This window comes from Geotrypetes seraphini, chromosome 8 (assembly GCF_902459505.1).
Source record: "Geotrypetes seraphini chromosome 8, aGeoSer1.1, whole genome shotgun sequence".
Lineage (NCBI taxonomy): Eukaryota > Metazoa > Chordata > Amphibia > Gymnophiona > Dermophiidae > Geotrypetes > Geotrypetes seraphini.
Window position 1 is genome coordinate 1,736,748 of NC_047091.1, and position 24,069 is coordinate 1,760,816.

The following is a 24,069-nucleotide window of genomic DNA, read 5'->3' on the forward strand; positions in this document are numbered from 1 at the left end:
AAACTAGTGGCAGAGAAAATAAAGGCAAAAAAGTTGGTGTTCTTGAAATATAAAAAACCCCAAGATGTTGAGTACAGAAAGGACTACCGGGTGAAACTGAAAGAAGCCAAGAGGGAGATAGATACGTCTAGCGAAAGCGCAGGTAGAAGAGCAAATGGCTAAAAATGTAAAAAAGGTGACAAAAATTTTTTCAGATATATCAGTGAAAGGAGGAAGATGAAAAATGGAATTGCTAAACTAAAAGATGCTAGGAACCGATATGTGGAGAGTGATGAGGAAAAAGCAAACGGGCTAAACAAATACTTCTGCTCTGTGTTCACAGAAGAAAATCCTGGAGAAGGACCGAGAATGTCTGGCAAAATTACACAGGAAAATAGAGTAGATTCTACGCCATTCACGGAGGAAATTGTTTATGAACAACTTGAAAAACTGAAGGTGGACAAAGCGATGAGACCGGACAGGATCCATCCCAGGATATTGAGGGAGCTCAAAGAAGTTCTGGCGGGTTCTATTAAAGACTTGTTCAACAAATCTCTGGAGACAGGAGTGGTTCCTGGGAATTGGAGAAGAACGGATGTTCAATATGTTTGTGAGTGACATTGCTGAAGGGTTAGAAGGAAAGGTTTGCCTTTTTGCTGATGATACCAAGATTTGTAACAGAGTAGACACCGAGGAGGGAGTGGAAAACATGAAAAAGGAATAGTCTAATATCTGGCAAAAAAATTCAATGCAAAGATTAATAATTGGAAGGAGCTGTATATGCTTGGAGGAAAGAGGCTGATATGCATGGATGGAGATGATAGTGTCCGAAGATGTAAAGGTGAAATAACAGTGCGACAAGGCGGTAGCTGCTGCCAGAAGGATGCTGAGCTGTATAAAGAAAGGCGTAACCAGTAGAAGAACGAAGGTGTTGATGCTTCTGTACAGGTCATTGGTGAGGACCCATCTGGAGTATTGTGTTCAGTTTTGGAGACCGTATCTGGCGAAGGACACAAAAAGGCTTGAAGCAGTCCAGAGGAGGGCGATGAAAATGATAGGAGGTTTGCGCCAAAAGAGTATGAGGAGAGACTGGAAGCCCTGAATATGTATACCTTAGAGGAAAGGAGGGATAGGGGAGATATGATTCAGACGTTCAGATACTTGAAAGATATCAACATAGAACAAAATATTTTCCAGAGAAAGGAAAATGATAAAACCAGAGGGCATAATGTAAAGAAATTCTTCTTTATGGAGAGGGTGATGGATGCCTGGAATGCGCTCCCGAGAGAGGTAGTGGAGATGAAAATGGTGATGGAGTTAAAAAACAAAACAAAACATGGGGGAGAACAAACTAAGATGGCGACAGAGCAGGACGTGCGTCTATGAGCTCCTGTTTCGGCGAGTCTTATATTTCTTACCTGCTACGTTTGCTTTACTTTTTTTAATGCCGAAGAAGGGGAAGGCAGAGGATCATCCCTCTACCCCTGTCTGCTACATCCACACCGCGACAGATTGTAATGACTTCATTTACAGTCCCTTCGGCGATGAGCCTATCTGCTGCAGAGCCACAGGAAAGGCTCAGCTTAGACAGCGAATTCTCGCTGAGCCCAGCTGGACCTGACCCTCCCTCCACGCCTGGAAATGAGGCTGCGACGAACCTCCGACCAGAGGGCTCCCTGGGAATGGAAGGGAGGGAGAACCCATTGCAGCTGGCAGGTTTGGAGGCGGAAGCTTCAATGTCTTCAATCTCATTGAAGCCGACTGAGGGAGGAGCACTGAAGGAGAGCGATGGTGAGTCAGGAGGAGACACAAGCCGCGATAGAGTTCAGCGGCTGGAACAAAATCAGTCTCAGTTGACCCAACTCAAGCCGCTTCTCAGACCACCGGAGGTAACCCTGGACTCTCTTTGGTCAGCAATAGAAAACCTTCATTTGGTATGTAGCAACGTTATTTCACTAACACTTGGGCTCTCACTAAAAATTAACCCACTTGAAACCCAGGTTCAACAGCAAATAGGGAGGATTGAACAAACTATGTTGGAGGTCAAAATTTTGAATAAACAACAAGTTACAGATATAACATTTTATCTACGGAAATTTGAAAATCTTGAAAATCAAACTAGGAGCCTGAATTTAAGGCTACTGAATTTTCCTATACCTAAATTTATGACTTCAAGAGAGATCTTTAAAAACTTTTTGATCTCCATTTTGAAAATCTCAGAGTCTAACATCCCCCCGATACAAAAACTTTATTTCTTTAAATGAACTATGACGGAAAAGAAAGAAGAGGAAGAACAAGCACAGTTAGGAATTTCGAAGGTACTGGAATCTTCTGAAACTGAAATTCTGGGTCACGCTACTCTGATAGTATCCTTTGTTTTTCTTCATGACAAGGACATGATTTTGAAACTATACTTTAACTTAAAGCAGATTTTCTATTTAGGTGAAAGTTTATATTTTTCCCGGATGTCTCAAGATGGACTCAAACCCGAAGGAAGGAATTTTTGCAATATAGGTCTAAAGTTATTTCCTTGGGAGCCTCCTTTCAATTAAGGTTTCCCTGTAAATGTCTTATTAACTACCAACAAAATAAGTATATTTTTTTGACCCAGAACAGTTGTGTTTTTTCTTAGAAGGAAAAGGGATTTCTGATACTACCTAGGAAAGTACAGGATAACTCATGTCTGTTAATATTTAGCTGAGGTTGACTGCTCTATCTAATATAATAAAACTCTAAGCCGCGCATGCGCACTCCCACTGCGTGCGCCGGTTTTCCGTGAGCTGTAGGGACCCGCAGGTAGGAGTGCGCATGCGCGGCTTAGGGTTCTGTTTTTCGTCCTGTTTTTCGGTCTGGCCTGCTCCCTGCTCGCCTTGCCGTTTTGTATTTTTTAGTTGAAAGACGCAGTCGGACTTCCGACGCAGATGGGGATCATGAGAGGAGCCGCCGCCGCGTCTTTCAACTAAAAAATACAATATGGCAAGGCGAGCAGAGACCGAAGCTCCGACTTGAACTGCAAGTTGGCCGGCTCCCTTGCCGGAGTTATTTTTTCAGTTTAAAGGTGCCGCCGCGGCTCCTGTCACCAGCCGCACTTTCTTCAGAGAAGACTTCTAATGCAGATGGGGATCGTTAGAGGAGCCGCCGTGGCACCTTTAAACTGAAAAATAACTCCGGCAAGGGAGTCGGCCAGATCACCACGGCAGCCACTTCCCCCCTCCCGCTCTCTCTCTTGGACTACTCTCCGGGAGCAGGCAAGTGAAGCGGTACTTCCGGGTAGCTAAGGGGCGGAGCGCGGCGCATGCCCAGGGTCCGGGTGGAGAAGCCGGTGCTGGAGCCGCTCGCACACATTAGCGCTGGTTAACGCACCCCGCAGGGCTTAGCGCGCACAAATTCCATCTAAGGCGCATTGAAACCTTTAAGGTTGGGGGGAAATAATGGCAACGAGCAAAAGAAAGGCCTGAAAGCGCCAGGGAGGAGCCACCCCCAAAACAAAGATGCCAGCAGAAATGGAAGTTGGAGTTTGAGCCAGTGATGTATGTGAGGCGATTGCTTTTTATGTGAAAACATTAAAAAAATGTACAGAAGTTCAAAAATGTAACTATTGCAGACTGCTGGGGGGGGGGAGGAAGGAAGGGAGGCCTACTGCTGGACAGAGGGAGCAGGAAAAGGTGCTGATGGACGGGGGGGGGGAAAAGGAAGGGAGGCCTACTGCTGGACAGGGGGAGCAGGAAGAGGTGCTGATGGACAGGGGGGAGGTAAAACAAAGGGAGAAGGGCTGCTGCTGGATAAGGGGAGGTAAAAGGAAGGGAGAATGGACAGGGGAGCATGCAAGGGGTGGACAGCCAAAAGAAAGACAGAAAGAAAGACAGAAATACAGAAAGTGGCTAAGGAGACAGAGAGAGAAAGAAATAAAGACAGACACACACACATATATTCTAGCACCCGTTAATGTAACGGGCTATTCAGTGAGGGTCTGGGCAGGGAGAGCGACTGAAAGAAAAAAAGATAGAAAGAAAGAAATAAAGATAGACAGTGGGAGGGAGAAAGAAAGATAGAAATAAAGAAAGAAAGATAGACAGGGCAGGGAGAGAGACAGAAAGAAAAAAGATAGACGGGGCCGGGAGAGTGACAGAAAGAAAGGAAGAAAGAGACAGGGGGCAGGAGAAAGACAGACAGACATCTATTCTAGTACCCGTTAATGTAACTGGCTTAAACACTAGTTCTTTATAATTATATTAGTATCTACCCTTTTTCCTGGAAGGGATTTCTATTTTCTTACTTTCAGTTGTGGACTATATATTAAGTTGGAACTTTCTGTGTTTTATTTCAATAGTACTGATTGTACTTGTTTCTAATTTTCTTTCAAAGTTAATTCTTTGTGTGTAATTAATTGATAATAATAATAATAATAAAAAAACAACATGGGAAGAACACAGAGGATCTAGAATCAGAAAATAATAGTAAATATTGAAGAACTAAGGCCAGTACTGGGCAGACTTGCACGATATGTGTCTGTATATGGGCGTTTGGTGAAGGATGAGCTGGGGACGGCTTCAATGGCTGGGAGATGTAGATGGACTGGAGTGAGCTTTGACGGAGACTTCAGTAGTTGGAACCTAAGAACACTACCAGGCAGAGCTGTGGATTCTTGCCCAGAAAAAGCTAAGAAGAAGAAGAAGAAAAAAGAACAAATTTTTAGATTGAATCAGGTTGGGCAGACATAAAAGAAATAAAAATCCTGCTATTCAAGAAATCCATCAAAACAAATTAACAGCGCAGGAAGCACTGAAGTAACCCGTTCAACTCTGTATCTCTTCTGGAAATGTCCAGATAACCTCTTATGTAATCCGCCTTGAACCGCAAGGTAATGGCGGAATAAAAGTCACTAATGTAATGTAATGTGATCTACTATGTTATTATGATTGAATGCCAGGTCCTCAAGAAATAAACTTCAAATGGAATGAATGCTATGGATTTAAGATAAGTAGAGGATTTTTTTTTTTGGGGGGGAGGGAGGTTTGATAATCTGTAACTTGTGCTCTACATGTATTACTGAGACCCCTGGGGCTATTTGCTGAATGTTTAAAAAAAAAAAAAAAAGTTGGGAGGGGGAGGTACTGATCCTGACTATGGTCAGGAAAGAAAGCTAGTTTCCCTGGCTACAGTGGCGTACCAAGGGGGGAGAGGGGGAGAGGTCCACCCCGGGTGCAAGCCCCAAGGGGGTGCACAGCTGGCCACCCACCGGGGAATAGGCTGCCTCTGTGGAAAGGCTTCCACTGCCGTCATCAGCAACAAGCCAGCCGAGTTCTCCCTTCTTTTCTTCCCCGCAGGGCCGACCAACTCTCGCTGCCCGATGTCAATTCTGACATCGGAAAGGACGTTCTGGGCCAGCCAATTGCTGCATGGCAGGCCCGGAACATCCTCTCCAACTTTAGAATTGACGTCGGGCAGCAAAGAGTTGGTCGGCCCCGCAGGGAAGAGATGCAGGGCGAACTCAGAGCCGGCCTGTTCCCAGTGGCGGCAGTGGCAGCCTATTCCCCAGCGGCGGTGGCAGCATTTTCCCAATGGCGGTGGCATAGGGGAGGGGAGGGAGAAAGAAAGAAACAGGGGGGGGACGACAGGAAGCCAGAAAGAAAGGGGGCAGGGTGAAACAAAGAAAAAGAAAAAATGGGGCACGGAGAGAGAGAGAGAAAGATAGACAGAGAGAAAGAAAGGGCATGGAGAGAGAAAGAAAGACGGGGGCAGGATGAAAGAAAGAAAAAGTTGGGGGAGGGAATGAGGTCTGGAGGAGAGAAAGCATACAGGAAGCTGAAAGAAGGAAGAAATATTGGATGAACAGTCATAAGAATAAAGTGCAACCAGAGACTGATGAAATTACTAAACAAAGGTAGGAGAAATGATTTTATTTTCAATTTAGTGATCAAAATGTGTCTGTTTTGAGAATTTATATTTGCTGTCTATTTGCACTATGGCCCCCTTTTTCTAAACCGCAATAACGTTTTTTAGCGTAGGGAGCCTATGAGCGTCGAGAGCAGTGTGGGGCATTCAGCTCAGCTCCCTGCGCTAAAATCCACTATCGCGGTTTAGTAAAAAGGGAGGGGGTATATTTGTCTATTTTTGTATAGTTGTTACTGAGGTAACTTTGCATAAAGTCATCTGCCTTGACCTCTTTGAAAACCCGCGGAATATAAATGATAATTAACATTTTCTCTGTGTACAGTATGCTTTGTGTTTTTAAAATTTTATTGTTGGTAGATCATTTTGACTTGGCCACGAAGGTAAGGGGGAGGGAGGGAGGGAGGGGAGCTGCTGAAAGACATCTAGTAATCCTTGCAGGCTTGACTGTGCAGTGAATTTTATTTTTGTAAAATTATGTTTTGTTATGTGACTAGCATTATTTAGACTTTAATTTCTATGAATGAATAGAATGAAAATGATATAAAATTACTTGCTTGTTTTATGTGCGTGCGCTGAAGGAAAGTGGGCTGAGGACGCTGAAAGGAAATGGGGAAGAGAGAGTGGGGAGAAGACGCTGATTTATAAATTAACAATTGTACAGAATATTGTTTCTTTTTATACTTTAATATAATAAGTTCAATATAAAACAATTCAAGGCTGTGTGGATGGAATCAGGTGGTTTGCGGGGATGGGGACCAAGCTTACGAGGATTAGTCCAATAAAATGGTATTTTCTTATTTCTCATTATTTGTTTTATTTTTATTTGTTAATTTGTAAAGTGGTGATTGTTATGTATCAGGTTTTTCAAATTTACATCTACTGTCTTTATATTTTGCACAGTATTAGAGGACATGTATTACTGTTTTTGTGGTGTTGTAGTGTTGCATTGTATGCAGAGTCTGGTTTCTTGGCGGTTCAGTTTAACTTTTGTCTACATATTTCTATTTTTAGTTTGTGATTATTTCATATTGGGTGAGGGTGTATCTGTCTGTGTGTATGAAAGGGACATGGCTTTCTGATAGCATTGACTGTACAGGATCAATTGACTGTACAGGATCTGGCTTGTTTAGTTTTACAATGTATGTGTTGGTGTTCTAGTGCTCACTGCAGTGTTTAAGATGCTGCCTTTTCGTAGGTACACTCTTGTTGTGCGATATGTGGATTGTTACTAAAAATCATATTTTCATATAGATGGGGGGAAGGTGTCAAAAAATGATGGGCCCCGGGTGTCACATATGCTAGGTACGCCACTGCCTGGCTATGCTTTAAAATAAAGCCCACTGAGCCTGCCTCTGATGCTTCGAATCTGTTAACAGCTGGAGGACTGTTTAATGTTTTCACATGGTTATCAACTCAAGGGTTGGTCCACTCCACTCAGTATTTTATAGACTCACAACTGAAAGTCTGATAGTTCATGGGTGCAATACAAGAAAAGATGGGGTGCACTGGAGGGCAAGTCACACGGAATGCAATTATAGCTTGCTACAACCCTGACTGCACACATTAGACAACCACCTAGGTGAGGGGTGGGGCATGGAGATGGGGTAAGGGGTGGGGCCATGTGTCCTCTCTTTTGGCTTTACAAATATGGTAACCCTAGATGTAAGTATATTGACTCTGGCAGAATATAAGTACTGTAATGCAGCAGAATTTTGAATGAATTGAAGGGGAGAGAGATGGTTATATGGAAGACTTGTGAGAAGCAAATTGTAGTTATCTAGGCAAGAGGTGATAAGGGCGTGGATAAGGGTTTTTGTACTGTGCTCAGAGAGGAAGAGTAGATTTTGGTGATACTGAGAAAGAAATGACAGGGTTTTGCAGTCTGTTGGATTTATGTAGAGAAAGAGAGAGAGGAGTCAAAGATGAACCCAAGGTTGTAACTGATGAGACAGAGGATGAGATTGTTATCCACTGAAATAGAGAATGAGAGGAGAGGTAGGTTTAGGTGGAAGGATAAGTAGCTCAGTCTTGGCAAGCTCTGTTTTAAGTGGCGGTGGGACGTCTAGGCAGCAATATTGGGCAGGCAGGCCGAGACTCAGGCCTGGATATAAAACTCTGTCAAACAAATAAATAATAAATCTTATTCCCCAATTCTCTTGGATGTGTTTACCTGAACTCTTTCAGTTTCTTACGTAGCACCTCTTCAAAGCTAATGCCTGTCCGATAGGCATCAAGGCACTCCAGCACTCGCTTCTGCAGCTGACGCGCTCTGGCCCTGCGCTCCAGGGCACTGTCCCTTTCTTCCTGTTTCCTACGATCCACCTCTAGCAGCCACTTCCTGCAAGATGGGTGGGGGAAAATGTCTCAAAAAAGGGTAAATGAACACAATTAGTCCATTCCCTCTAGGCTGGTGAATGGAACATAGATAACCTATCTGACATTTCGTGAATCATTTTTTTACAGCATGCAGAGCTGCAAAGTCTGCCAGTGTTTTTGACTCTTGGATTCTGCATTAATTTTCAATGTGGAAGAATGAACATATGTTCACATTGAAAACTGCCAAACTGTGGTCTATGTTGGTCTTATGAGCACACAATATTTTTTTTAAACTAAGTTATTTATTTATAATTTAATTTTAAAAATTTATATTTCTTTGTTGCAGTAATATTTGAAAGTTTGCTGCGTTTATTATACAATGTACATATATGTGATTCATTTATGGCGCATTTGTAGTTTGAAAATCAATAAAGAATTAAAAAAAAATAAAAATTTATATACCGTTTAAAACTAAATGGTTTACATAATTTACATACACATATGTGATAGTAGGCATAGTTTGCACTTTATATTTTTGGTAGTAAATTAAAAATACCCACAAACATCTGAGCCTCCTTTTCCTGCAACAGAAATAATGCATGCACTTCTGAATATACAAAAATATGCGCGTTACTACCACACCAGGACCCACCAGTGCTAAATGCAGGATAAGCATAGTAACAGTAGTAAATGACAGATAAAGACCCACACTGTTCATTCAGTATGCTCAACAAGGTGGCCAGAGCTACATAATAATGTTGCAAACATTTATTTGAAATCAACCTTAGGGTGTATTACCTTCCCCCTCTGAATTATACTCCTAGCATATGATATTCATACTTGTTCTTGATTCAAAAGTTTCATGGGACTGTAGAAGTCTGCTCCGGACCACTCTTACTTCCCTTCAGCTGGAGTTGTCATTGAAGTCCACTCTAGCCATCCAGATCTGTCTTTCCATATGCGAGACACAGACAGTAAAAGTCTGCCCAGCACTGCCTTACTTTCTAATTACTAGAGTTGCCATCTAAACGCAGCTAAGTTTTATTCTAATGACATCCGTTTTCTATTTAGGGATCCTTTGTGTCTGTCCCATGCATTTTTTATTCCATCACTGTTTTGTCTCCACCACTTCCTCCTGAAGGGAATTCCATGCATCCATGCACTCTCCATGAAAAAGTATTTCCTGATGATACTCCTAGGTGAACTACCCTGTAACATCACTTCATGTCCTCTAGTTCTACCACTTTCCCATCTCTGAAAAGATTTGTCTGTAAATTTATAAATTAATGAATTTAAATGTCTGTATCATATCTCCCCTATCCCTCCTTTCATCATGTCCCTTCAAATTGTGACATTTCCATCCCTAGTGATGAACCTGTCAGGATTAAGTCCATTACTAAACCAGTTCCCTGAGGCAGGAAACTAGCTGAATGTAGATCCTCAGAGGCTGCCTATCCTGAAGGAAATGAGCTTGACTCTGACCCAGAACCCATCTTTAAGCCAGAACCTGTCAGGAGAGCAAGTTCCCTTAGAAAGTTCAGTCAGTTCCCAAACTGTAATATATGCCCAGAGAACTGAGAGGGAGCCAGACAGCATACAAACCTGTGCCCCAGCCATGTAAGCTAGGGAGTGGCTTTAACAGTTTAAAACAGCTCTCAAAGAGTATGAAGCAGGCAGCTCAAGAAGACCTGGCAGATAGGATTCTTCTGGCCAGGCAAGGGCAAGGCATCAAGCAGGAGCCAATGGAGTGGGAAGGTCCAGAATCACAGAGTACTCCAGAGCTGGAAGTCCCAGAAGAAAATATGGACATAATTAAGGTGACCATACGTCCCGTTTTGAACGGGACTGTCCCCTTTCTAGATCCCCTGTCCTGTTGTCCTCACACACAGCTTCGGGACGCCGAAATGTCCCGTTTTCAGGGACAGAGTCTCGAAGTCTGTGAGAACAACAGGACAGGCAATTGCTTCCCCTCCCTCCAGCGCCGAAGCATGCCCCCTGCGAACCGGCCCCCGCTGCTGCCTACTGCCACTTCAAACACCCCCCGGTCCGCTGCTGCTGCCGACCGCCACAACTAAAGCAATAAGGTCCAGGCACTGGCTCACAAAACATCTTCCTGATGTCAATTCTGACGTCGGAGAGGAAGTTCCAGAACGCCAATAAATACGGCAGAACTGTAGCCAAGCGATTAGCCAATACAGATGCTAATAACTTAGTCTCAAAGCAAAGCAATGAGATTGCTTTATAAGTTTCTGGGAGAGTTGAATCCTTCCCTGGCTTAGGGAAAACAATTACCTGAGCTCTACATAAGGAATCCGGCATAACCTGCCCACCTATAATAAGATTAAACAGTTATGTTAGAAGTGGCAAAATACCATTCCCCATTAACTTATAAAATTCAGCACAATAACCATCAGGGCCTGGCGCTTTTCCTAATTTGCTCTTTTGAATTGCCAATTCTTTTTCATCCTGGGATATGGGCAGGTTAAGCACTTGTAAAGCTTGTTGTGATATCATGGGCAAATCCATACTATCCAAATAAACAGCTGAATCCAGACCCATTGGGGGAACCCCTGGAATACAGTGCTTCAAAAAAAAGATGGAATTCCCTCGAGATCTTACCATCCTCATGCAACAATTTACCTGACTGATCCCGAAGAGTCAAAACACATCATGCGCCCCACTCCTGATGAACCATAAGGGCCAACATACCACTAGACTTGCTACCAAAATGATACAGTTGATATTGATTTTCTGGCTCTCTGATGAAGCAGCTCATTCAATTCCGCTTGTGCAGTCAGATTAGTCCCTTGTTAGGCCAACTACCATAGGCCCTCCGCAGCCGTACTAACCTCTATTCTAACCGTAAAATCGCACGATCCCATAATTTCCGCTTGGTACTAAGATACGCTATTATATGATCCCTTAACACAGCTTTCGCTGCCTCCCAATAAAGAACAGATTTGACCCTATGCTCCACATTATTATGTTGATAATCAACCCACTTTTGATGTAAGTATTCTAGAAAAGCAGTCCCCATAGGGCTCTATCCCTCATATAAATATCCTGAATCATGATACACACCAGGGCATGATTTGAAATAACGGCTGGACCTATAGTAGCCTCTAAAGTTTGTCCAAAAGTCTTATGATCCAGGAGTATATAATCTAAATGAGCTTGAGTCAAATGGGCCTGAGCTAAATGGGTATAATCATGAACAGTAGGATGTAAAACCCTACACACATCCACTACCTCCAGAGATTCACACATCAAAGATACCAACTTTGACCCTTTCTCCCAAACCAGACCTAGGATGATAAGATTTATCAAGAGAAGGATCAGCACCACAGTTGAAATCACCCCCTATGATTAACTGTGCAGAACTCAACTGACCCTGACCTGGAGACTGCATGAGAGGGTGAGCTCCCTTGTCTGCTCGAGTCTTGGCTGCCTGAACAAATTTCCTTTGCTGAAAGCCTGGGCCCACTCAGGATTGAGCGAGCTCACAGGGTGGGCCTGGGTTGACCAGCAGGAGCACGGTGATCCTTATGGGTTTTACATTTTGCACATAAGCAAGCCATCTTGAGGGCTTTCTGCTCCAGCAAGGATATCACCTATGAAGATTTACAAGATTATTCAGTGCCTGTGGTGGCGGCTAGGAAGAAGTTTGTACCAGTTTGCTCGGCTTTAGCAGCCAAGAAGTTGAGATTTTCTCTTTTATATCCAGCTAAACTCTGAATTCATCATGCAGGACAGAACAGATATTTTGAAAATCCAGACCCCAGCAATGGACTTTTTGAATACTTTGGCACTGGAGTGCAGGCGCCATGCAGAAGAGAAAAGTTGATGAGCGTCAGGGCTGCCGTCTTGATAGGATTCTATAGGGCATTTGTTGTCAGGTTTATAGTTGCTGGGGCTTGTCTTAAGTCATAATGGTGGTTTGGTGTGGCTTTTACATTTTGAGATGTTTGGATGTTTGTTGTTTGGTTCTATGGATGAGGGTTCGCTTGAGGTCCAGCTTATAATGACAGTAAGGGTGCTTGTTATGGTCATGGGGGAAAGTGTTGGTGACTACAGGGAGGGGGAGGACACCAATTGTACTCCATGCAAGTCACTAGGATTCGCTAATGGAGTTTGGGGTATTGGGGGAATTCTGGAGCTTTTGGGGCTTTGAGGTTGGGAGAGATGGTGGGAGTGAAGGGGGCTAAGACATCTGTCCTAGGGTTTGGTTTCTGGTTGTGGGGGTTTTTGGGAGTAGGTAACTGTTTTGACTTTTTGAAGTTTCATTTGGGAAAGGGGTACTGGACCCAGGAGAGTGAGTATAGGCTGGGATGCCTTTCCCCTGTTTTATAGTTCTCTGCTATTAATTCTCTGGTTTGGATTGCCCTATGGTTCTTAAGATAATTTATTGGAATATGGGGGGGGATCCATTCTCTGGTGAAGAGGAGCAAGATATTACATACACTCAGAAATCATAAAGCTAGTATTGCATTACAAGAAACTCATGTAACAAGCTTAGAGCACCGCAAATTGGGTAGTTGGTGGGTGGGAGACTTTATTGAGAACCCTGAGGTGCATAAGAAATCAGGGTGATTATTTTATTCAAAAAGGGTCTTACAGTAGAAAAACATTCAGTGTATGTGGATGAGAGGGGGAGATACATAGTGGCTCACGTTTCTGTCAATGCACAAGAACTGTTATTGGTCAATGTCTATTCCCCTAATTCTTATGAAAAAAGTTTTTTTAAGGATCTTATTAGGCATATTCTGGTGCAGACATCGGTGCCTATTATTATGGGGGGAGATTTTAATATAGTGTATGACCCCTTATTGAATAAGTCTGCTTACAAAGAAACATAGAAGATGACGGCAGAAAAGGGCTGTAGCCCATCAAGTCTGCCCACTCTACTGTACCACCTCATTAAGTCAGAGTGCTGCTCGACCCACGTAGAGATCCCACGTGAATGTCCCATTTATTCTTAAAGTCGAGCACGCTAGTGGCCTTGATCACTTGCACCGGTAGTTTGTTCCAGTGATCCACCACCCTTTCTGTAAAGAAATACTTCCTGATGTCACCACCAAATCTCCCTCCTCTGAGTTTGAGCGGGTGCCAGTTGCGTTCATTGTATTCATTGCTCTTCCTTTTGTGAGATGTATTTATCTCTTTATTTGTTTATACAATAACAGTGTACGGGCAGGGGGGAGGGGAATGACATTCCTATTCGGGACCTATAAGAGTACAGGTTCCCGAGATGGTGGACTGCAGTTTATCTATTTTATGTTGGGATTGGGGAGGGGATTGTTTTGATCATTTGTTTGAAAAACTGATGGCATTTTCTCTTATTGGTCAGTTTTGAATGGTTATTGTAGCTTGCTTGTTTGTGTTTTTCACTGCTTGGAGCTTGTATATTTATTGCCTGATTGTTACCATCAATAAAAATTGTTTTCTCCATAAAAATAATTTAAAAAAGTTGCTTATTTGAAACAGTTATATTAAAATCTTGTGAAATATCAGACATAGTTCTCTTATTTGATACTTATAAGGACTTCAGAGGTGACATCATCTCCCTTACACAAATATATGCTACAAATTTTGCTTTTGTTATTGTTTGTATTTTATTTTATTTTTGTATTATCTATTGTACCACTGTGATAATACTAGTATGTTAATTGAGATTGTGTATTTTATGTTTCATACCATATGTTCTGTTTCTCATTTTTGTAAAACTCAATAAAAAAAATTTCTTGAACTTAAAAAAACAAGAAAAAACTGGCACATTTCGATCACTAAATTGAAAATAAAATAATTTCCCCTACCTTTGATGTCTGGTGATTTTATTTTTCTAACCATCTTTTCCCAGTCTCTGTGCTCTTAGTTGTGTATCCAGGGCCTTCGTATTCATTTGCTGTTTTTCTTTCCTTCACTTTCTGCCCTACATTCATCTTTAGCACTTTTAACATTCAACTTTCTTCCATTTTTTTGCTTTCTTCTCAAAATCTATCTACTTTTCCATGTCTTCCCTTCCCATCTATCCTTGTGTTACCATCTCCTACCACTTGCTTCTCCCCTACCATAAGAAGCATTGGTTGGCGGATAGGAAACAGAGTGTGGGGGTAAATGAACAATACTCAGACTGGAAAAGCATCACGAGTGGAGTGCCGCAGGGTTCGGTGCTCGGGCCCATGCTTTTCAACATATTTATAAATGACCTGGAAATTGGTAGTGAGATCTGCGACGAGACATAAACACACTTGAGGAATGGGCCGCGACGTGGATAAGTATAAGGAGATGCATGTCAGTAACAAAAATCATATGGATGAATACTGGATGTCCAGTGCTGTACTCGGAGAGAGCCCACAGAAAAGAGACTTGGGAGTACTTGTAGACAAGTCAATGAAGCTGTCTGCGCAAAGTGCAGCGGCGGTGAAAAGGGCAAACAGAATGCTAGGAATGATTAAGAAGGGGATCACGAACAGATCAGAGAAGGTTATCATGCCGCTGTACCGGGCCATGGTGTGCCCCCACCTGGAATACTGCGTCAAACACTGATCACCTTACATGAAGGAGGACATAGTACTACTCGAAAAGGTCCAGAGAAGAGCGACAAAAATGGTTAAGGGACTGGAGAAGTTGCCGTACATTGAGAGGCTAGAGAAACTGGGCCTCTTCTCCCTTGAAAAGAGGAGACAGAAGGGACATGATCGAACATTCAAGATATTGAAGGGAATTGACTTAGTAGAGAAAGAGAGATTGTTCACCCTCTCCAAGGTGAAGAGAACGAGAGGGCACTCTCTAAAGTTAAAAGGGGATAGATTTCGTTCAAACATAAGGAAGTTCTTCTTCACCCAGAGAGTGGTAGAAATCTGGAACACTCTTCCAAAGGCTGTTATAGGGGAAAGCATGCTCCAGGGATTCAAGAAAAGGTTAGATAAATTCCTGCTGAACCAGAATGAACGCAGTGGTCTTGACCTAAGGGCCTCTGCGTGAGCGGACTTCTGGGCATGATGGACCACTGGTCTGACCCAGCAGGGGCAATTCTTATGTTCCCTGCCACATCCATTGCTGTGCACCAACTCCTCCCTCCAACTCCTCTTCCCCTCCATCCCTGTGTACCATTTCATCCCTCTCCCTCCCTCTCCTGTGGTCAGATATCTCTGTCTTCCCCTTCCAGATTGGCATCTTTCTTCTTTCCTTCCCATAGCCTAGAATCTCTCTCCTCTCCCTATGGCCTGACTTCTCTCTCCTTCTCTTCTCTCCTTTCCATGATCTGGTATCTCTCTTCTCTCCTTTATGCAGTTTAGTATCTCTCCTCTCTCCTTTCCTTCCATTCCCTGGTCTGGCATCTCTCTCCTTCCTATTCCAGTGGTCCAACATCTTTCTCTTCCCTCCTTCCATCACCCTTCTCTTGAATCTGGCATCTGTTTCTTCTTTGAGTCATCTTTCCTTCCTCCCAGTGTAACATTTGTCCCTCCTTCCTCCCACCACTATCATGTCCAACAATTTTCCCTCTTTCTTCCTTTCCCCATGTATATCATCTCTCTTTCCCTCCCACTCCACACACCTATGCCCAACAATTCTTTTTCTCTTCCCTTACCCACCAGCAGCATCCCTTTCCCTCCTTCCCACCCATGCATCTCTTTCCGTTCCTTCCTAACCCCAGCCCACGTAGCATCTGTCCTTCCCAACCCCCTCCCAGCCCTTGCAGCATCTCTCCTTCCCACATACCCAACCCCAACCCACTCCCTCAGCTGGATCCTGTGGTACGACCTCTTTCCAGTTCCCAAATCCCTCACCTATCACCTCCCCACCGCTGTAATTTAAAATTTCAGGCAGCTGGAAGCACAATGAAGCGAGCATCCCACTGTCGGTCTGCTCCAGAAGTGTTCTTTCTACAGCACTTCCTCTTCCCGCATGGGCAGGATGCTGTAGAAAGAACACCTCCATGGCAGGCCGGCAGTGGGAGGCTCACTTCATTATACTGCCAGCTGCCCGAAGATTTTAAATTACAGTGGCGGGGAGGTGGTAGGTGGGGAAGTTGGGAGAGCCATACTTCTGGTTGCTTATTTTTGTGTGTGTGTGACATAATTGCGTGGCATCCGTGCATGCGCTCCTGCCCGACAGTGATTTGTTTCAAGCTTTTCAAAATCCAGACAAAGTGCAAATACCTAGTATTGCAGCAGGTGATGTGTATAACTATGATTATTTCTCAAATCACATAAATTCCGATTACAGTGTTTATCATATGCATGTTATATCTGCTTTGTAAGGATATATTGAATTGTATTTTTCATCATACTAAGTATTATATCTCTTAACATTAAAGTTCTAAATAACAAAATTAAATAAGATTCTATCTTATCTAGAAACAAATCACTAGACATAATATTCCTACAAGAAACTCACTTAAATAGTAGGGACTCTTGGAATCTGTAAAATAAATGGTCTTTTCCAATTTATTTCTATCCTGCTGTCAACAAGACAGGTGGTGTTTCCATTATCATTAAAAAAACATCAAGACATTTCAGTGGTATCATTTTCACACGACTTAAATGGTAGATGGGTAAAAGTTATAATCAATCTTAATAATCATCTTCTTTCCATTCTTAACCTATATGGCCCAAATATGGACTGCCCTGATTTCTTCAATGAGATAACTGAAATATTACTGTCTGATGGCAATACACAATACATTATGGGGGGCATATTCAAAACTTTAAAATGCCTCAAAACCTGTCTAAGTACGCACTTGGACGTCCAAGTGCTGATAATCAAACCAACTTTCTGGACATGCAGCAGCACTTCTAAGCTGTTGTGTGTCCACAGCTTAAAGGGACATGTTAGGAAGTGGGAATCAGGCATTAATCAGCCAATCAGGGCCTTAGGTAGGGTTACCATACGTCCGGATTTCCCTGGACATGTCCTCCTTATGGGGCTGTATTGGGGCGTCCGGACAGGTTTTGTATTTGTCCTCATTACATCCAAATTTGTCTGGGTTTCAGTGTTTGGGGGGATGGCAGCAATGGAGGGAGGCAGCAGCAGTGGCTGGGGTGGCAGCGGTGGCAGGGGTCATCATCATCGGGTGTTGGTCATCTGTTGGCTGATGCTGTGCTGGGACCTCCTTTTCTCCTTCCCACCTCATGAACACACAGTGCCAGGCATGCCAGACAGCGATGGACATGAGGCCCGAGGAGAAAAATCGAGAAGAGGCCAGAGCCAGCCTGGACTGAGTCAAACCCACAGAGGAGAGGAAGACGGCAGGTAAGAGAGCATTCCATTGCTAAATTCATGCTTTCTGGTTGCTTGAGACTGAATTACTCTATGGTATATTCATTTTCCAATGAGTGAGGCAGACCAGCAATGCACAATGAAGGGGTTTTTTTTAACTGGCACACTTCCTCTCTGTCCTGGAAGCTATAGATTGCATACATGTAGCACTCAGACCACCTGCAGATATTGAAAGGCAATTTGGGAACAGGAATCACAGCCTGGCTGGCCCAGACATCCTCTCCGATGTCAGAATTGATGTCGGGTGGCGAGAGTTGGTTGGCTCCGCGAGGAAGGGAAGCAGGGAGAGCTTAGAACTTGGCAGCGGCCTGTGCCCCGAAGGTGGTGGTGGCAGCCTATTCCCGAGCAGCAGTGGCATGTTCCCCAATGGCGGTGGCATGGGGGAGGGCAGGGAGAAAGAAAGAAAGAAAGAAAGAAAGAAAGAAAGGGGAGGACAGGGAGACAGAAAAAAAGAAGGGAGACGGGAGACAGACAGAAAGGGGGAATGGAGAAAGAAAGAAAGAAATGGGGCACGGATAGAGAGAAAGACAGACATACAGAAAGAAAGGGGGCATGGAGAGAGAAAGAAAGAAGGGGGCAGGGAGAAAGAAAGAAAAAGTTGGGGGAGAGGAAACATACAGGGGCTGAAAGAAGGGAAGAAATATTGGATGCACAGTCAGAAGAAGAAAGTGTAACCAGAGACTCATGAAATCACCAGACAACAAAGGTAGGAAAAATGATTTTATTTTAAATTTAGTGATCAAAATGTGTCCGTTTTGAGAATTTATATCTGCTGTCTATATTTTGCACTATGGCTCCCTTTTACTAAACCGCAATAGCAGGGAATTATTTTTGTAAAATCATGTTTTGTTATGTGACTGGCATTATTTAGACTTTAATTTCTATGAATGAATAGAATGAAAATGATATAAAATTGCTTGCTTGTTTTTATGTGCATGCGCTGAAGGGAAGTGGAGAGAGAGTGGACTGAGGACGCTGAAGGGAAATGGGGAAGAGAGAGTGGGGAGAAGATGCTGATTTATAAATTGACAATTGTACAGAATATTGATTCTTTTTATACTTTAATATAATAAGTTCAGTATAAAACTATTTGAGGCTTGTGTGGATGGGATCAGATGGTTTGCGGGGATGGGGTCTGCCACGAATCGATTTCAACCACGTGCAGGCAAGCGGGGTGTTAGTCAGGTTGACGTAGCTGTCGTAGCATAAGCGGGCACGGGGTATGGCTCTCAAAACAAATCTTAATCGTTGTACTGCTGATTTTGGCTCTTTTGACTAATGAGTTTGCCTACCACTGGCCTAGACCATTCAGGAGGGCAACTGCTGTACATACTACAAAAGGTATCTCAAATATTTACAGTATGCTGCATGCTGCCCAATTTGGCAGTGACGAAAAGGATGCCAGAGCCTCCTGAGCAGGTGTTAGAAAGTGACAATGAAGAGGACATCCGACCTAGACAGAGGCTGCTACCAGAACAAGAGTGTAGAAGAGGCCAGGTAGTCAAGGACAACCTAATGACACATTTTTGGGGATAATGGTAAAAATCTGTCTTGATGTGCACTTAACTGTGATTCCCCCAAAACTCTCTTTCTCTCATGTGACTGAATGTGATCATGCCTCTTTCCCTAGGCAGCCCTTGAGCTCAGATGTGCCGGACCACCTAGGCAAGGAGTTATTGGTAGCAGCTCAAGCATTAAAACAGGAATAATAGGTGAGAATTCTATATTGCAACCTTTGTTTTTTTGTTTTTTTTTTTAATGACTCTATATATCCTTCACTTGACAGTTCATGTTGCTCCTGTGTAACTATCTGCACTGTCCTAACTTCCCTCTATATTATTCCCTTAGAAGGCCTTGTGATGAATTAACAACATTTCAAATTACTAACAGCTTTCACACTCTTGTTCCAGGTCGGATGTGCCAGACCTTCATCATCCCTATACAAGGGCATCATCATTGTGTGCTTCTTGATGGCCTGGTAAGAGCAGTATATTGGTGATCATTTTAGTTTTATGCTCATATTCCTAAATATTGCCTAAATATTGCCTCTATATGCTATGGTCACATTTATTTACTTATTTCTAGATTGAATCATCCTCTCAAAGGAGATCAAAATAGGTTACAAATGAGGTACACAAACATTTTCATTATCAGTCCTGGCAAGATCACAATTTAATGTACCTGGATCAGTGTAGGATTAAAGGTGACTTGGCCAGGGTCACAAGGGAGAAGGCACAATTTGAACCCACAGCTTCAGGGTGAGATATACAATGGTGTGCCACCCCATACTATTCATATAAGCTATGCAAGGCAAATTCAAGGGAAAGGAAGGACAGATTGAGATATTGGGGTTTAACCTCCTTTGCTTGCAATGTCAAAGGCCAGATATCTGGACAAGTTCTCCTTAATTCCATTGCTTTCAGTAGAAATAAAACCTGCATTTCTCAATCTATCCTCCTTTTTTCTGAAGCTCTAGGGTAACTGTAGGCCTTGTGACAGGTTGGGGATACTTCTCCAATGTATTAACATGCTTCCCCTCTTATACTTTTTCAGGTGTTCTAGCCCAACCATCCTCCTCATGTGGCTAGTAAAGTATCATCTTGTCGTGTAGTTCTTGCTGCGGTATCGGTAGATCCTGTTACCTATTTCTGATATTTGTGCATAGATGAGTAGCTACTTCCACTGCAACAGTGTGTTTTTGGGGAGAAATCTTTGCTGAAAACATTTTGCTCACTTCCAATAACCTTGCCCATTCAGAACCCCTTCCTTGTTACACACCTGTTTTACCAAACCAGTATGTGCAGGTTGCTTTCTTTAGGTTTGGTGGTGTGGTTACCATATGGCTCCAGAACAAGGAGGACAGATTGAGAAATCTGGGATTTATTACCATTGCTTTCAATGCCAGAAACTTCCTTACTTCCATTGCTTTCAGGGTAAGGAAAAAAACCCCAGATGTCTCATTACAACTTCCTTTCTCTAGAGCCTGCCTTTTCATACCAGCAGCCCATTATGAAACCTTTACAATTCAACCACACTAATAATTTCCCCTTTCTCATGTAGGCTGGCACTTGATTTGGAGCTAGGAGTTGCTTACTCTGCATATCTGTGATCCATCTCATCGGGCTGCAGTTGCATTATGTTACACTTGCATGCTGCTTTCCTGGACTGTTCAATGATTCTAGATTTGAGTGTCTAGAAAGTAATAGCATTACATTGTACAATAAAGATATTAAACATTTCTCTGAGCTTGTGCTTATTTGCAAAAGGAAGGCCAGGGCCCATTCAGATTCAATAGTGTAGTGAAAGTTATATATTCTTCAGTAGTACCTCCTGAACCCTATCTCCCTTCCACTCTGTGCACTAAAATGGAAGATGTTATCCACACAGGACACCATCAACATGCATCTAGATGACAGACTGTCGCCAAAAGAAAAAAACATAGGAGCCTTTACCTAGACCCTAAATACATCACTGACCTATATATTCTTCTTCTCAGCCAACAAACACAAGAGAAGCTCCCACTCGCACTTCGTTTCTCCCCCGGTTAGAGGATGCAAACTAAAAAAACACCATGAGCATCTTCTCTCACATCAGGCTGCTCTATGGGGTAAAGACCTAGAACAACTCCTATTGCCCACCACTTATGAGATATTCAGGAAACGCCTCAAAACCCACCTATTCCTGAAAGACCTAGACAGCTGACCCACTTCCCTCTTTCCCCTCTCTTGCCCTTTCTCCCAATTGTTCCCCACATCCCTTAAGTTAATTCAACTTGTACATCAACTCAACTTGTACCCCAATAATCTTTTGTAAACCGCATAGAACTTAACGGTATTGCGGTATATAAACTGTTATTATTATTATTATTATTAGACAAGAGCACCTGTGGCTTTATGGCTAAAGCCACTTATTTGATCTGCTAAAGTTCATGGGCTCAAATCCACACAACCCTCCCTCATAACTAAACACCTTCTTTTTGGGTGTGAATTCAGGTCTTTGTCATTTAACACCCTGTCCTTTCCTGGGAAATGTTTTCTTATGCTGAGATGACTAGGATCGTCTCAGCTATCATATCACATGGCAGGAAGTCCTGTCTCAAAGAAAACAGCTATGGCTCAGTGGGTAGAGGCACTGTTTCCATATTCTAAAAATCATGGGTTTAAATTCTAACTATGCTCAGCTACACCAGCACAGATGCCTATATTATGTGACAATCTGCCATCTAGGTGCATCTTGATGATGTCACAATGAGCTCAAGATTGTGCATCAGATACATCCATTTGCTCTAAACCACAAGGCATTGTAAGTAAGCATGTCTCATTTTTAGCTTCTTAACCTTTCGGGTGTTTAGTATGCAATATATAGATTATTTTAAATCTGCTTTGGTTGAGGAACACAGAGGAACAGGACAAGTTTGAAGGTATATATGTTGTGACCCTGGCCAAGTCACTTATCCCATTGTCCCAGGCACATTAGATAAATTGTGAGACCACCAAGACAAACAGGGAAAAAGGATTGAGTATCAGAATAGATTCATGTAAACCATTCTGAACTCCCATGGCAAAATGGTATAGAAAATAACCTATAAGGAGGTGATTGGTGAGACTAGGGTTAATAGCCATCCAATCTATCAGACATGTCCATGCATCTGGACAGCTTTTCAAAAGCTGCCACTTTGTCTAGATTTTGAAAAGGTTCCAACTAGGGTGACATGGGCACAGCATCCACGTAACATCATTAAGTTGCATCCAGGCATTAGCGTTTCCTGGGTAATAAGTTTTCCCAATAGGCACCACTATTTTAGTCATGAATCTTTTAGTTATTTTTATACCACTTATATCATAATTGATCTTTACATTCAGCTATTTTATCATATTAACCTTTGTCCTGGTGGGCTCAAACTCTTATTTAGTATACCTGAGGCTATTAAGTTACTTGCCCAGGCTCACAAGGAGCAGGCTGCAAAGGAGAGAGGTGGGGTGAGGGAACATGGATGCTTGACCTATAAGAAGGGTGGCAAACAGGGTAGCTGTGCTTTGTCTCGGGGGGAGGGGGTACGGGCTGGCATGTCTCCCACTTCTAAGCTCACCAGTTCAAACATCACCTTTGTTCAACTTTTCATCCATTTTAGTTGTAGGAAGCTAGCAGCTGAGGCACTGTCTAAGAAACACAGCCTGTGGCCACCCTCCCTGTTTTCATTATGCCGTGGTTTGCCCCCAATGTCATAACTTCCTTTTTCCATCATGCTGGGCAGACTATAGCATAAAGAGAGAATAGAGGAGGGCCACAGCTGCCAGTTAACTGGATGTGAAGTTGTGCTTAGAAGGGGGGAACATGTTTTGGACCAAGAAGGCCCCTGCACCAAATGTGATAGATATAAATTATTTTGTTAAGTTGAATGCGGGAGGGATGTCTAGAAATGGCACTTTTTCCACTTACCCAGCAGCTTCCCAGACTCCTTTCCCTCTTCCCCTCCCAGCAGCATCTCTCCTCCCTCTCCAGGTCTAGTAACAGCTGTCCCTTTTTTTTTTTTCACCATGCCCAGCAGCTTTCTCCCCTCCCAGCAACTCTCCTTACTTGCCAGCGCTGCGATTCAGTAAGGCAACCTCGGGTCCTTTGTTGGGTCGCACTGCCTCTGAGGAAAGCGGAAGTTGCATCATCAGAGGCGGCCCGACTCAGCAAAAGCTCCAAGGCTTCCTTCCTGAATCGCTGCGCTTGTAAGGAGAGCCGCTAGGAGGGGAAAAAGCACAATCTGAGGCTCCCCTGCTCAACTACAGCTCCTCGATCTTGCCGTTCCTGCGCGGACTAGCAAGAAATTGAAGATGTTGATCTCGCCGGTCTTGTGCGGACCGGCAGGAATTTTCTGCGGACTGGCACCGGTCCGCGGACCGGCGGTTGAAGAACTATGGTCTAGATCATATATTGTTTACCTGTCCCCTATTGGAAAGAAATCTGGAGCACCATCTAAGATGTACTAGAAATATAAGCATAGCTTAATTTTGTCATCATAATCACGGCACATGCGGGTTTAGAATCGCACATCAATAAATTCAAAGCAAAACTTCTATACATCCATCTTGCACTAGCTATTAAACACATCCTGCATTGCTGGAAGGATTTATCAAAAGCTGATTATAATACCTGGTGGATAGGATGCCAGTCTCAGCAGCCACCTAAGAAGCAGCTGAGAATCGCAGACTGGAGTCCTACACAGAATTTCGTCAGTCCTAATGGTCAGATGCCTAACAGCACCGATTCTCTAACCAGCACTCCTAGCCAGCGTCTGTGACATAAAATCTTGCCTGCCTGATCGAGGGATCCCTTGCCATCAGCTGCAGCTGGGGACTCCCATAAGTCCTGCCGAAATTGGCAGGAGGGATGTCCACTCCATCCTGCCACTGAACCCCTGAATCCCTCACAAAGCAGCTGGGGAGGATGGATGCCCACTACCTACGAACCCCCAAACCCCTCCAAAAGCAGCCAGGCAGGAGGGATGCCCACTCCTTCCTGCTGCCACCCCCCAGAACTTCTTAACCCCCCCACCACCTGGTGACACTCCCTTCCAGACCCCCCAACACCCTCACACCCCCTGTACCG

At 43.4% G+C, this 24,069-nt stretch overlaps 1 protein-coding gene and 1 long non-coding RNA gene across 5 annotated transcripts in view; one reads left to right on the forward strand and one right to left on the reverse strand.

Annotated features, from left to right (window-relative positions):
* LOC117365139 overlaps positions 1-20,710 on the forward strand; it is a 32,247-nt gene extending 11,537 nt beyond the window's left edge. The window contains exons 2-5 of one of the 2 annotated variants that reach the window (XR_004540361.1): positions 17,337-17,445; positions 19,103-19,184; positions 19,383-19,450; positions 20,533-20,710. This is a non-coding gene — a long non-coding RNA (uncharacterized LOC117365139). The remainder of the gene's footprint in view (positions 1-17,336; positions 17,446-19,102; positions 19,185-19,382; positions 19,451-20,532) is intronic. The other variant, XR_004540360.1, reaches the window with a different exon arrangement.
* The window catches only part of TSGA10IP (testis specific 10 interacting protein), a 76,767-nt gene that overhangs the window by 32,793 nt on the left and 19,905 nt on the right, over positions 1-24,069 (reverse strand). For all 3 annotated transcript variants that reach the window (XM_033955134.1, XM_033955133.1, XM_033955135.1), the window contains exon 5: positions 8,045-8,212. In XM_033955134.1, coding sequence (XP_033811025.1) covers positions 8,045-8,212 — 168 coding nt within the window. The remainder of the gene's footprint in view (positions 1-8,044; positions 8,213-24,069) is intronic.